Source organism: Lichenostomus cassidix, chromosome 6, assembly GCF_008360975.1.
Source record: "Lichenostomus cassidix isolate B80296 chromosome 6, HeHo_3.0, whole genome shotgun sequence".
In the NCBI taxonomy this organism is placed as follows: domain Eukaryota; kingdom Metazoa; phylum Chordata; class Aves; order Passeriformes; family Meliphagidae; genus Lichenostomus; species Lichenostomus cassidix.
The window spans coordinates 26,475,211-26,489,326 of record NC_139487.1 but is presented as its reverse complement, the minus strand read 5'-3'; the positions used below and the strand labels follow the sequence as shown (position 1 = coordinate 26,489,326).

Sequence of the window (14,116 nt, the reverse complement as noted above, 5' to 3'; positions counted from 1 at the left end):
TGAGTTTCCTTCACAAGCTAACAGTTATTAATCACTTACAAATATTGATCACTTATAAAAGCACTTTCTCTGAATATTTCATGTTGTTTTTTGCTTGTTTATTTGCCTTAGCTACCCAGTTTTCTGTGGAAGTGATAGTTTTATTATATGTTGTTAATATGCAATTTGCACAGCAGAGGTCTTTTTAAGGACCTAACTTTAAGTGGGTTAAATCAAGTGCAAATCAATACATGACTCCCAAAGACTACCAAAGAAATGCATGGGCAGAAGAGCAATACAAAATTGAAATTGATAGTCACATCTTTCTCCCTTTTTTCCCCCTTAATTATTCCTGATTGTATTTATTATTATTTCTAGGTATGCCATGTGAATTTGGAAGGTCAGCCATTCTACTCCAAGAAGGATAAGCCACTGTGCAAGAAGCATGCCCATGCCATCAACGTTTAAAAGAAGAGTTGGTAGTCAGTAATGCTGGGGTAAAACAGATGACTAACTGGGCAATCATAAAGTTGATAACCATGGCTAGCATTTCTCTTGGTAAAAGCTAGGAAGTTGGTACTTCTGAAGTTTAACTTTATCCTCTTTCATAAATGCAGAACATGCCTTTTGCAAAGTTCATACAAAAACGTACTGAATGAACACTCAAAACCAAATGAACTAATGAACGAGTCCATTATTAGAGCAACAGTTGGGGGAAATATTGAAATTAACTAAAAACCTTAATATAAAAACTAATGTGCAAATACAGTTTCTAGTTAACTACCCACAGCAGTTTTACTGCTGACACCACACACTGGTGTTAAAAAACAACTGGAAAAATACTTCTCTACTAAGTCATTTTCTTTCACAGCAAGAATGAATAAGTGCCATATGTACAGTCATCTGTAGAACCAAAGGCCATAGTACTTTCAAAGGGAAATAAATAGATTAGGGCTTCCTCTATGAAAAGTGAGTGCTATTCCATTATGTTGTGGTGCTACCTCATAGCATCAGATATTTTAGATTCTTTCCAAATAACACGTCTGCCTTGAATCTATATGTAGCTGGGAAGCCTAGGTGACAATCCATAACAGTTTGAAAATAAAATGGTTGGGTCAGCCTTGCTAGTGCACTTGGCTTTTATGTGCACAGTAGATAATCCACTTTCAAATGCTAATGGAAAAGGACAACTGGCTTTCTCCGAATTGCTCTTACATTGAATGGAATAGAGCTGGCCGGAAAGGCCAACTTTTAATTCAAAACCAGTTTTCCTTTCCTCCTCTAGAAAAAAAATAGATTCAAACTTGCTTTGGTTTCTAATTCCCACTGATATCAGAGGGAGGCAGTAATCTACATCTTGACCTTCACACTGGTGGACACAGAAGAAACACATCCATCTAGCACAGCTAGGTTGTGGGAGACAGCTTGCCTACTCTATCCCTACTCTAAAAATTCCCTACTCTATCCCACATAATTAGGAAAAAGGTTCTTTTTTTCCTATAGTAAATGAATGTTGATTAAAAAATCACAAGGCAGCAGACACATACTCTCTATTCCTTTTCCCAGTTTAAATGTAACACATCATGAATTGTAGCAGTATTTGCCATTGTAAACCAGTAGCTATGTTCCAACTATTTGGATAACCATCCAGTCATCTTTCCTAATGACCATACAGGCAACTTTCCTAATAGTTTGAGAACAACTTTCAAGTTGCTTACACACTTACTTATAAAAACTTTTTTTTCAAATTAGCAATACTGGTTGAACTGATAATACTTTTGAATTTTTGAATATCAATGACTTTTATATCGGAGACAGCAGTTCTGTCTGATGGAGTTAAGATGGAAAGTCTGATCACCATTCAAGCTTTATTAACTCGTTTAAATGAGAATTACAATGTGTGTGTTGACAGCTTGCAGTACTGACAGTTTTGAATTAGTACTTCTGAGGCTAAAGATGCTTTCTACGGGCCACATGCTGGTGCCATCTGCACCTATTTTACCTTGTGTTTTGAGTAGCAGAAAATTACATAATGTAGTCTGTCTTGTCCCTCCTATGGGTAATGCCCATTTTATGCTAATTGGTGTGTCTTTTAACGGATGAAAATTTATCCAAAGCTCGGTGGAGAAATAAATGAAATTTGGAGTTCTAATATAAGTGTTAAGTTAGCTGCAGGCAGTCTGCATCTTGGACAAAAATAACAACCTGAACTGCCTGTGGCAGTTTTGACATATATGACCTGTATTTATTCAGTAGGTATCTTAGTTTTCACTGATCTTAGCAGTGATCTGATCTGAGTTGCTACAGGGTCAGATTTTTGTATGCATGAATTATTCTAAACCACTAGTACATTATATGCAAAGCTTTTTTTTTTTTCCTATAAGCAAGCAAATTTTCTGTTTTCAGTTGGTGCTGGGCTGGTGTGAATACAGTCCCATAGATTACAAAATCCAAAGATCTGGCTCATAATATTCTCCAGAGGAATAAATCGTAATTATGGAAGTTAAATATTTTTTCCACTCATATTTGACTTCATTCAACATATATTCACAACAGTGAGAAAATCCTACATTTCCTTTTCATTTTTCAGTGCCATTCAACAAAATGCTGTTTATTATTATCCGTTATTTGAGAGAATTCACATCAGCATACTGAGACTGCATTGAAGATATCCTTTAGGCAGATTTGTGTGTTGGCCACTGACTGGGACTGGTCTCTGACTGCAACATCAGAATAGGGAGTCAGGCTCCATGGGAAGACTTGAAATGGTCAGGCTTGTGATGGAAGCCTCAGGAGAATTTCATGAGGTCTTTCACCTCTGATCTGCATGTGTTTATATGTGTGTGTCTCATTCTCCCCTCCACCTTCCCCCTCAATGTCCCTAGAAGCTTCCTCTTCACTGGCAGTATGAAGGATAAATCATTTTAGGATATGGCCAGAGATGTCAGGCTGCAGCTTAGGGAGTACAGTCTGTGAAGCGCTGCTGGCAGGCAGCATGGCTGGGGCTGAACTTCCTCAAGGTCCCTGGGAAGGCCAGACTGGCAGCCGAAGGGGCCCAGGTCAGCCTGGATTTACTGGGGTGGGGTGGGGTGTGGCAAATAGGGCTTTTGGTGTGGGCAGGGGCGGGGAGGCTGGCATCAGGGAAGGGAGAGCACCTGTGGCAGCCAGAATGTAGGGACTCTGCAGGCCTCTGGCTGAGTGTAGAAAGATGAGGCTCTGAGGAGATGGGAAGCCCTTCCTGAGGCTGGGGTTGGAGGGGGCAATAGCCAGGGAAGGCCAGTTTCACCAAGCTGGCATGTCATAGCTGGGGTGGGGAAGAGGGCGGGCTGGGTGAGGGGGACAGCCAGGGTGACTCACTACAGTCAAGAAAGGGCTTGAAGTAAGAAGTTGGGGTACAAGTAGCTCACAACAGCCCAGAGAGATGGTTTGAATACACACAGATGGGGTGAGCAGGGACCCAGTCTGGTAAATCTGAAGTCTGTACTGCAGGAAAGGGAATGCAATGGACATAAGCAGAGCTGAGCTGGCTTGCCGGGTGCTAACAGTGAAAATGCAGCAGCACAGGCTTCAGTGGGAGCTGCACTGGCTCCCACTGAAAATTTCCTTGGGCAGAGAACCTGCACTGTAGCACATGCCCTGACTCCAGCTGGTGTCTGAGCAAGTGAGATTAAAGCTAGTTTACATATCGCTATATGAGGTACAGTGATATCTCTGAATGAAGAACAGAGATACCCTGAGGATTTTCATGTAATAAAAATTTCCTGTTATGACTTGTGCTGCTTCATAATGTGGTCCAAAAATAGGGAATCCACGTACCCACCCTTGATATCTATATTAAGATATAATTTTTGCACATATCTGAACCAGAAATTTGTGAATAATAATGTAGCATTTTAACTTTCACGGGGGTTGAATAACACATAACTGCTGATACTCTTCTGCTGCATGTCACCTTTGTGATATGGAGAGGGTAAAATGCATAGTTATAATAATATATATCTCTAAAATTCAAAATACGGCCTTTTAACTTTCACTGAAAATAATGTTGTACAAAAATATGCAAGATGAATAATGTGTACTTGATTATGTTTTATGTCTTGTAATAGATGCCTGGGATAAGTCCTAAGGTCTTCTGAATATTTCTTTTTATTCTAATTAATGTGAGGTTTTACCCATTAAAACAAAGATACTGTACCTCTGAATGATCAATTAAAAAGATCAGCCTTTTATCTAACCAAAAAGTGTTCAGTAACTTCTCAGTCAACGGATTCAAAAGCTTTTTTAATGCTTTTCTCTCTTTTGGTGTTCTTTTTGCAGAACAGGGTAAATTAAATGTTTCCAAAGAAGTCTTCTTTTATTATCTGGGCAAAAAACGGAACAGTCCTAGGACTTTTTTATAAGTTAGTTTTTACTGCATTGGTTTCACACATTACACGTTTCTAAAATCAATTCAAAACAAGGTAACAATATTTTTCCATTGGTCCTTCAGTGGTCAGTACTTTGGGTGAAATGTTTTGTTAAAGATTACTTGTATTTATGTTTAATAATGTGAATGTCCACAGCACTGAGCACACTCATTAGTGTCTAATGCTGGACACACTAATGTTTGTTTGCAATACTTGTCTCCTGGTAGTGGATATTAATTTGTTTAGTATTTATAAACATCAAAATTTGAGTGATTTATTGCCTGCAGTGATCATACTATTAGAAGCCTAGGTTTTATAATATATTGACATGTTGACTTGATGCCACAAGTGCCCTTGCTTTTAGATAGATATTTTTTCCTAAGTTCCTAGTTATTTCAGAACAGAATATTGTGTGGTTTATGAGATGTGAGCAACTACCTTGCATGGATTATCTGTGCCAACATGAATAAAACAGTCTAGTAATAAAAGCAATGTGCAAATACAGTTAAAGCTTTATGATCTGGGTATATTTATTAATATGGCATGTGAACAGCTGACAGCTTTCAGCCATGTAATATCAATAAGAAAGCATACACAAGCTTGTACTCTCTACTTCAGACCTGAAAATAAAAATTTAAAGCATTGGTTTCAACTTCATTGTATATCAGTCTTGAATCTTTTATTGACCAGTCTTGAATCTTTTATTGACCAAATAATGCTGTTTTAAACAAATATCAGTCTGCTTAAAAGATGTAGTCTGCTAATACTACGTGTTGTAACTTGACAAGACCTGTACAGTCCCAGACCTTATTGTGTCAACAAACACTGTTTATAGTAGCTTTGTAAGGAGTGGGTAAATTCTGTCTTAACTTACATCGATGCATCTGCAAACAAAGTTTGACTGCATAAGTTCAGGTAGGTTTTCTTCCAATTCTTAGCAAAAGTTATTTTAAATAACACACAGAGTGTTTTAAACATCCTCACTGAGCTCTAGTGCCAAGAAATATGGACAAATGAAAGGATGTTTTCATATAACAGTGTGTTTTATAAAACCAGCCATTTCATGTATTCCTGTTGCATGCCCCTCAGGAATGCAGGCTTTTTAGAGATACAACTAAGTATATTAAATATAATTAAGAAGTTAGATGGTTTTAGTTAGACTTGGATTTAGATGCCATTACAAAGTACAGCATCAGGAATCACAATTTTGTGCACTTTTCATTTTATTTTACAGCCCTAATTTCTGTTAACAATGTGCATAAGGAAAAAACAATTCAAAAGAATGCCCAGAATGTATGCCATATTTTGTCAGTTCAAAATTGCTGGCTTTCAGATTGTCTGTTCTGACCTTTAACCTTTGCACAAGACAGTGTTTCCTAAACTGTGCACTGTGATCCCTGGAGAGTTCAGTTGCTGGAACTGGAAGCAATAGAGGCATTTGCACAGCACCATGCCAGCTGACAGGGTGGAAAAAGTGACTAGAGCAAAGTTCATTAGGAAAGGACATGGTGCAAGATAGCTTGACAAGTGTTGCATTATGAGATTCTTAACAGAGATTCTTAAAGAGAGATTATTGCTCTGAAGAAAATGGTGATTTCAAAAGTATAGGCTTTGGCATTGTTTCCCCTTCCCACCCCAATCATGCATCTCAAATTCAGCCAGTTTCTGTTGATTAAGAAAGGAAGGAATGTGTGAATAAGATTGCTGAAACCATTATTGAATACACAATGAAATGCTTTGTTCTCCCAGGCAAATCAGAGTTAGGGATGAGATTCAGATGATATTCAGGCAAAAATTCTGTGCAGTGTGCCTCTAGATAGCTGTTAAAACACAGTTCCTCCTCCTCCTCTTAGGAAGATTACATCAAAAGAAAACAGTAACAAACGTGTGTTGTACTAATAAGGATTATCAGGCTGAGTCACAAGACTTTTTTTCTGTAATAAAGACAAGCAGAAGGAATTTTTTTTTTAACAAAGCTAAACTTCTGAACAAAACATTTTTCCTTTAAAAGTTTCCAGATTTTAACTGTTAGGGAATAATACATTAGTATGCATAAAGTGTCATTAATAAATCTGTCTCTACCACAAAAGTATTTTCCAATCTTACTACTTTAGAAATTTGATTATTTTCATTAATGACAAAGATGCTACAGAAATTCTTCTGCTTCCACTTAGTAGTTTTACTATGCATAATGTTACTGAAAAAAAGTTGAGATTTATTTTTCTTCGAATTAGAAGATATAGATAAAAATACAACTTTGAATTGAATGAAGGTGATGGTTTTTCCAGTGCCTGTGGAGTGAATGCTGCTTGCTACACTAAAGCCAGAAAACTTGCTGTTCTTCTAGATTGTTTTATTCTTATGGTGTATTAAAGAGGATGTTTTGGAGTTCTAGGAAGTTTGACAAATCTGTAGCCATAATTAAAGATCTCATTTCAAAACAAAAGAATGATTTACAGTGTTTAAATTCTTTTAATATCTAATCAGATGTAGACTGGAAAATAATGTTGGGGTCGAGGTTTAGTTTCATTTAAAGGAATCTTCATGTTGACTAATGCAAGCATTCCTATATACATGTATGTGGATTAAAACACTCAGAACTGAGACGCTGATTTCCTTGAAGTGAATGTGTTTCACACCTGCACTATTTGAGCCTATACTTTTGTTGTATAGTCCACTTACCATATATAGCTTAAGAATAATGCATGAATCTGATTGCACCTCGAGACAACTCTACCATACTGATAGCACAGGAGATGTGGCAGCAGAAAAAGGGAACACTTTCCAAAAATCTGGCTTCATTTAAAAAACAGGAATTCAGGAATAAAATTTTAATTTGTGCATTATAAAGAAAGACAAGATATTATTCTTTCACAACCAAATATTCTTCTGTCCCCAGCAGATTGCTTGACAGATTTTCTTCCTGCAAAATCTTCCCTGTACTGATTCCAAGGATATTGTGAACTTCCCTGTGATTAATGCACATGCAGAAGCCTGACCAGAGTTCCTGTTACTTACACAGGCCTGTAAGCTGTGGGGTAAAAGGTGACAGAGCGGGCTGTGCTGCTCATGTGAGTGAATTCAGCTCACTGCATCCTGCAAATACCAGACTTCCTGAGATTTACTGTGGATACACAATATAGATGACACTAATTGAAAGTTTCTGCTTTATTGCATGTACGATACACGGCATCTACTTCTGGCCAAAAAGTCCTTGCAAGAAATCCAAGGTGCTAACCAGGGATTCTGGTTCTAGCTGTTGCATCAAATAGAGCATACCTGAATCTAAATTGTGTGGTTATAAAATAATGACAGAGCACAGCTTTCCTTCGAGATTGTATTCCCAGTGCCAGCTGCTGCAGCAAAAGGACAGCAGGGCTGGATGTTTTGTGGATGGTGATTTTCTGCCATTTGTATGATGTAAAGCAGTTTCTAGAATGGGAGCTCTTCTGAGCTCCCATCCTTCTGTTACTGCATTGTGACACCAGTCTGAATTCAAACTTGCAAAGGTTTCAGTTCATTTGGCAAAATTTACTTGTTCTCACATTGAAGGACTCCACGTTTTCCTCATGTAACTTACTCAGCTTTGTGTTAGACATCCTATAATGAATTGGAAACAGTCTGGTGGTGGTCAGACTGTCAGACTTCTAGGATAGGAGACACATCCTGAGAGGTTAAATTCTCAGGGACAAATACATAACACATAATCCACCTTTCATAGACTTACATGGCTGGTGGCTGTTGGAGACTTCATTGACTTCCTAAGCAGTCACAGAAGCTGCTCTCTGTTTAGAAGTTCTCTAAAAAGAAAGAGTCAGTGTTATTAAAAAGTAGATATTAAAGTTTGGGGGTAGTGCATTATCCTTAGGGTCCATATTTGCCTATTTAGTACAAAACCTCAAACAGTTTTTGGTCCTATGCAATTCTCACCAAAAAAAAAAAAAAAAAAAAAAAAGGAATGCATAACAGAGCGCTGTTACTACTCCTCCCTAACTCTGGGTAAGAATCCTCATTCCCCTCCAGCTTAGGGAAATTCACTGGCACAGAAAGGTATAAATTACATATCTATGCCAGCTTCAGAGAACCTGGCCACAAATACTTCAGTTGAGATTATTTTGCTCATTCCTTTAAAGGACAGTAAGAAAGATTTTGCTTTCTCTGATCTTGTAACTTAAAAAATATTACTAGAAAAATCTTTAAGTGAAAAGATTAGGCTTTCATTATTAAGTGCAACTACTTTAAAAATTACTATCAAAGAGGGCACGTGCGAAAGTAGTAAAGTGAGATAAAAATGCAGGAGAGTGAAAATGCAAAGAAAAAGTAGCTTTTAGCGTAACAATTAACCACCTAATCTACCCTTCCTTTATTCCTTGCAGGGTAATTCATTGTAAGTGAATTAATGGTGAAACATTCAGTAATAGGCCTCAGTAAGGAAATAGGAGCAGTGTATCAGGATATCCTTTTTCCGCCCCAGAGTACCAATACTTTCAATTTTATATACAACGGAAGTAATTAATTGTAACACAAAGAAGCACAGCTGTGTTTCCTGATGGTCACACATGCAATAGCTGCTATTGTTTAGCATTTTGAGTATGTACAATGAAAACTGCGCAATTGCTTGTAACATTTGATATTCTCAGGGATTTAATTTCCATTAGTAGCTTTTGAATTCATAGTGGATTTTTAATATGCTATTATCTCAGATCCAATCCTGCATCCCTAATCAGGTAATTTTTTGCTGATGCCAGTGAGAGTTTAAACTGTATTAGGTGTAGCTGCCAAATTAGGAGATTTGCAGACACAGGCCAATTTCTCATTGGAAGCAAAGGGAGTTACAGACTATTTTTTGGGATTTGCTTTTAGCTGTATATGTTTAACTTGTTCAAGTTCCAGTTTCAGTTAATATTCGAGTATCTTGCAGACTAAGAGAGAACAGTTTCATTGCTACGCCTTTAACTTTGTTATATATTTTCAGACATTTCAGCTGAACTACAAATATATCCTTTTATTATTTTGTAGACCTATATTATCTTGGTTTTGCTATAATCTGAAAAAAGAGGTGAATGAGACTATTTTGCTGCATTTGCTCTTATTTAATAGCAATGTATTCATGTTTAAAGATATGTTTAGACTGAGAAAAAATAAGGAAGTTATAAAATTATTTCGTTCATTTATTTTGTATAGGATTCAGATCTGTTTCATTCTAACAAGCTTGAAAGAACAGAGCAGTTTCAATCTCATAAATGTCCATCTTTGTAAATCTCTACAGTACTCATTCCTACAGCTGCCAGAAACACATCCACTTGAATCCACGTCTCCTGAGGACAAAGCTGTTATACACACCAAGACAGAAATTTTCTGTATTGAAAAGAATTCGCCTTGTGTAGCAGCAGCTTTAAAAAACATTTCTGCTTTCAGTATTGCTCCAGTTTCAGGACAAAACCTGAGCATCAGGCTTAATAGAGGAACTGTAATACAGCGTGGGTCTAAGGATTATTCAAACTTGTAAAAGAAACTAACGAATACCTCTTATAATAAAAGGTGGAGTAACACATTTAGCTTCTCTCTGAGTATAAATAAAACTTCCTTATAGATCATTTGGCACCACTGACTGATAATTCAGAACATAAATTTTAAAATCAGCACTACAATCTAAATACTTAATCTTCCCTGAGCAAATGAAGACTTCTGGGATTTTATGTGCATGCATCTAGGGGAAAACATTACTAATTCTCCAAACAAACTCTGATGTGAGGCACCCTGGTGAAGCCGCTGCTGAGCCCACAAATATTTTCTTTTTCTGTGATAAGACTTTTAATGCTCTGGCTTTAAGAGAAACAAAGTAATTTGAAATGTTTCCTTGTATTTATAAGGAGAGTTATCGAAGGATTTATTATGACCTGGTGTAAAGATTGCAGCAAGGGTTTTGTAAATGGGAATCTGTAAAAACAAAATCATAAAGCTTAACTAGGCACGGGAAGAAGAAACAGAAAAGGCAGCGGGAAGTTTAGTTCTTGACTCGCAAAATGTCTCCCAGAGCCAAGTGCTCCATTACTACAGCCCTTTGCCACCCCAGTGGAGTCAGTTCCCTGCTGCACAGCTCAGTGAGGAATCAGCTCCCACCCTGCAGCAGCTGATGGGGACAGGGACAGCCATTCTGTCCTCCTTCCTCCCCAGCCACCTGCACAGGGCAGAAGCCAAGTAACCCCAGAGCACACCAAGTGCTTGAGCTGTGGGAACACTTTTCCTGATTCCTTGTGCCTGTGCTCTGCACATTGAGGTGTTACTCCTTGGATTATTGCCACAGTGCTCTCAAATGCTGCCCTGGACTCAGTTCCGCACCACGCTGGTTGGACTCGAGCTTGCACAGGGCTTGCCTCTTTACTACCAGTGCTTCACTAGCAAAAATTTTTAAAAAACACCTTTCTTCACAGATTTGACTCTGCCTTATTGAATTAATTTTGCTTACATTTAAAGAACTTAATAAAATCCATGGCTTTTGTAAGTAACAAACAGCTGGATAAATTTATAATCAAAAGAATATGCTTTCAAGTAAAATAACTCTGAAAAAGAGACAAAGCCAAATTCTTGTCATATTAAGTGAAATAATTGTGTCCCTGGCTGCAGGGCAATATTCTTTTAATATGTAACATGGAATATTTATTTTGGTAACAGTAACAGAGAAATACTCATCTAATTGCAAACAGTTTTCAAAAATATATTTGGACCACAGATTTAAGACATATGAATTCCAGAGACTGAAGAGCAGGATCTACAAAGATCAAGTCCTATCACATGGCTGACCTTCTCCCTATATATACCTCTTTGTTCTTTTGACATTCAAGTCTGTAGTTCCCTAGTGATTCCAAGAACTAAAAAGGAATTCCTGGAGAGGAAATAACAATGAAAGCAGATGGAAGAGTATCCAATTCTTTTTTTTTTTTTTAAATACAGTTCTCTCATCATCATCTCAGTTTTGAACTGCTTCTTCTATATCTCGTGTTAGACTTCCACATCTCATCTTGCCCAAATGTCAAATGAACATATGTTTATTTTCAGATTTTCAGACTTTGAATGTTGCTCAATTAACAAAATTAATATTTTGTGTTACCAAAACATGGTGTGTCTGAGTTTTTGCAGATTCCTGAAGACTTCACCTGGTAAGATGTCTGCTGCTGATAGCCAGCTCACTGGAATCCTCTATCTTTTTGAGAGCCCATCACCTAAAGTGTTAATTTTCTGGTTTAAAAAGCTCTCTCTACCTATCCTCGTAGAGACATTGGAACAAAAGTACTGCACTGTTTTGAAAGAAATCAGTATTTCCTATGTGATGTTTCATTAGACATCCATCACAACCTAAATCCTTTCTAAGGTGGTTATGATTTATCATTTTAGATTAAGATGCAGTTTGGTCTCCTGCAGCCCTAATACTATTATAATGTAGTTTACTTTTGCAGACTTTGTGATTAAGACAAGGAGTTACACAGCACTCATTAATGCAGACATGGGCATTACTTACCATAGCAATACAAACTTCATCCTCAGCAGTACTGTTTCTGATCTGACAGGGACTGTCACTGGTGGGTATCTTCCGTGCCCAAGTGCCTTGAAAAGTACTGGCTGAGACAGCAATTTCTGCAATGTGCAAATTCACACACCAGGAATTGGATTAAAAGAGTTGATCCACTTCACAAAAAGAGTTAAATACATTTCAAGGCTAGTGGCTGTTGCTAAATCCATGCATCCTGGATTGAAATCAATACCTAACATCTGACGAGCGCTGGACTGTATTAGCACACATTATTACTGAAGGGATGCTAGCACTAACAGCTTTGGTTCTGCTTGGGAGCACACACACGCATGTTGCATTCTTCTTCCATATTGAGTGTCTATTCTGCTGCTATAATCTGATAGTACACAGAGTGGAAGAACAGCAGACTCATATTTTCCTTTGAAATTATAAACATAAGCATAGGAGTTCTGTATTGCTTGGCATGGAAGCTGTGATTTTGTCTTTCTTGCATGCTGGCTTTGTTTTGGACACTGACAGATTTTTCTGGATGATGGTGATTGGAAAAAATTTTCTAAAAGTCTAGTGAGACAAGACCTGCATTTTTAAATGCCTATCACCACAGTATCTGGCCACAAACAATTATTAGGTGTGCCTTTACCTGCCTACATTTTTAAGGAGTCTGTGAAGTTGATAGGTTTGAAGTTATACTTCCTCAGTTGTTTTATTGTGTAGGATAGTATACAAGTTAAGCACTCATCTAACAATCTGTGGGTAAATCACATGTGAGCCAGAATGCAGAGGCTGTGCTCTCATCTTACATTCGGAGGTGACAGCTCTAGAGCACACATTTCCAAGTCCTATCTGATATTAGCATGCAAAAATGGAGCTACACTGTGGAGAGGTCAACAAAATAAGCAAGCCTGTGTTTCCCACAATACATCCACATGTGGCTACTTGGCACCAATAAGCCAGATTGCTTCCCAACTGGTTATTCTCTAGAAACAGTTTATCTGGGCAGGTATCTCCCCACGAGCAATTACTGGTGTGTCCTGAAGGCCTGAAGAGTGTTTTGGTGTGCAGCAAAACTGAGTAGGTCTGTACGATCCAGGTGATCTTCATTTCCCCCTGTAGTTGGCTTAGTGTGCAAAGTCCTTGATGCAGAGTAACCAAGTGAAAGGCAAGAGGACATCAGCAGCACAACTGCTGTCACACTGTCGAGTGAAGGATTAAAACCAGCAGCCCCGGTGGGAGCTGTGCAGTGTCCCCAGCACATGACACCGTCACTGCAGCTCCTTCTGCACTGCTGCTGGGAGACCTCACTTGAAGACAGACAGACAGACAAATTATTACTTTTCCAATTCGCCCTAATGATAAGGAGCTTGGAAACGTAATGCAAATCATGGCCTTCAGCATCCTTATCAGCGAGCAGAGCAGCTCATTGCAGCAGTTATAATGTATTCCAATCCAACTAACCGGGCACATTTATTTAGATACAGGAAATGGAAAGAGCAAACAAACAACGCTGTCCTTTGCGATGGAACTCTATCCCCCATGCGGCACTGCAACGTCAGCCTTCTCAGAACTATTTTTCCACGAATCCAGAAGGCCCATGTGAGTGCCTCGTTTTCCCCTATGCTGCTGCCACCACTGCCTGCTCGCTGCCCTCCCCAGCCCACAGGCAGCCCCTCGAACTCCCATCAGAGCTGCTGCAGTAACCCTGCGATTCACCTACTCCGGGAATCCCGCAGCTTGTCCGCTTTCCATGGCACCAACTGCACCAGCCCCTGCATGGAGCTCCCCGGCCCGGCAGCCAAATCCAGCTGCTTGTCCCGTGTCTCGGCCCTCTGCAAAGCCAGCCGTGCTTCCACGGCACCGGCCTGGCCACTTTTTGCCCTCACACCTTCCTGCCCTTTCCTAGAGGAGTTTTTCCACGGGGAAAGCGCTGCCGGGCGGCGGGGCAGGATACCGCCCGGGCCCGGGCGCCCAGCGACAAGCCGGCCCAGGCCGCGGCCCGCGGAGGGGCGACCGGGGAGGAAAAGCAGGCCGGGCCGGTTCCTCCCGGCCAGCTCTCCGCCCGCCGAGCCTCGCCAGCCCTCCCGCCCACGGCACGTGCTGACGGACGGGCGGGGGCGGCGCGCGCTCCCGGCTCCTCGCGGGCCCCCGCGGCGCGCGCCCGGCTGCAGTGATTGGAATCCGGCTCGTTCCCGCCCCGCCCCGC

The 14,116-nt window shown here is 39.6% G+C and overlaps 1 protein-coding gene across 13 annotated transcripts in view; it reads left to right on the top strand.

The window, feature by feature from the left end:
- Positions 1 to 5,037, top strand: part of LDB3 (LIM domain binding 3) — a 110,245-nt gene extending 105,208 nt beyond the window's left edge. For all 13 annotated transcript variants that reach the window (XM_085064158.1, XM_085064145.1, XM_085064146.1 and 10 more), the window contains one exon: positions 358 to 5,037. In XM_085064158.1, the coding sequence (XP_084920284.1) occupies positions 358 to 447 (90 nt within the window). In that variant the 3' untranslated portion in view covers positions 448 to 5,037. The remainder of the gene's footprint in view (positions 1 to 357) is intronic.
- The last annotated feature ends 9,079 nt before the right edge of the window (positions 5,038 to 14,116 follow it).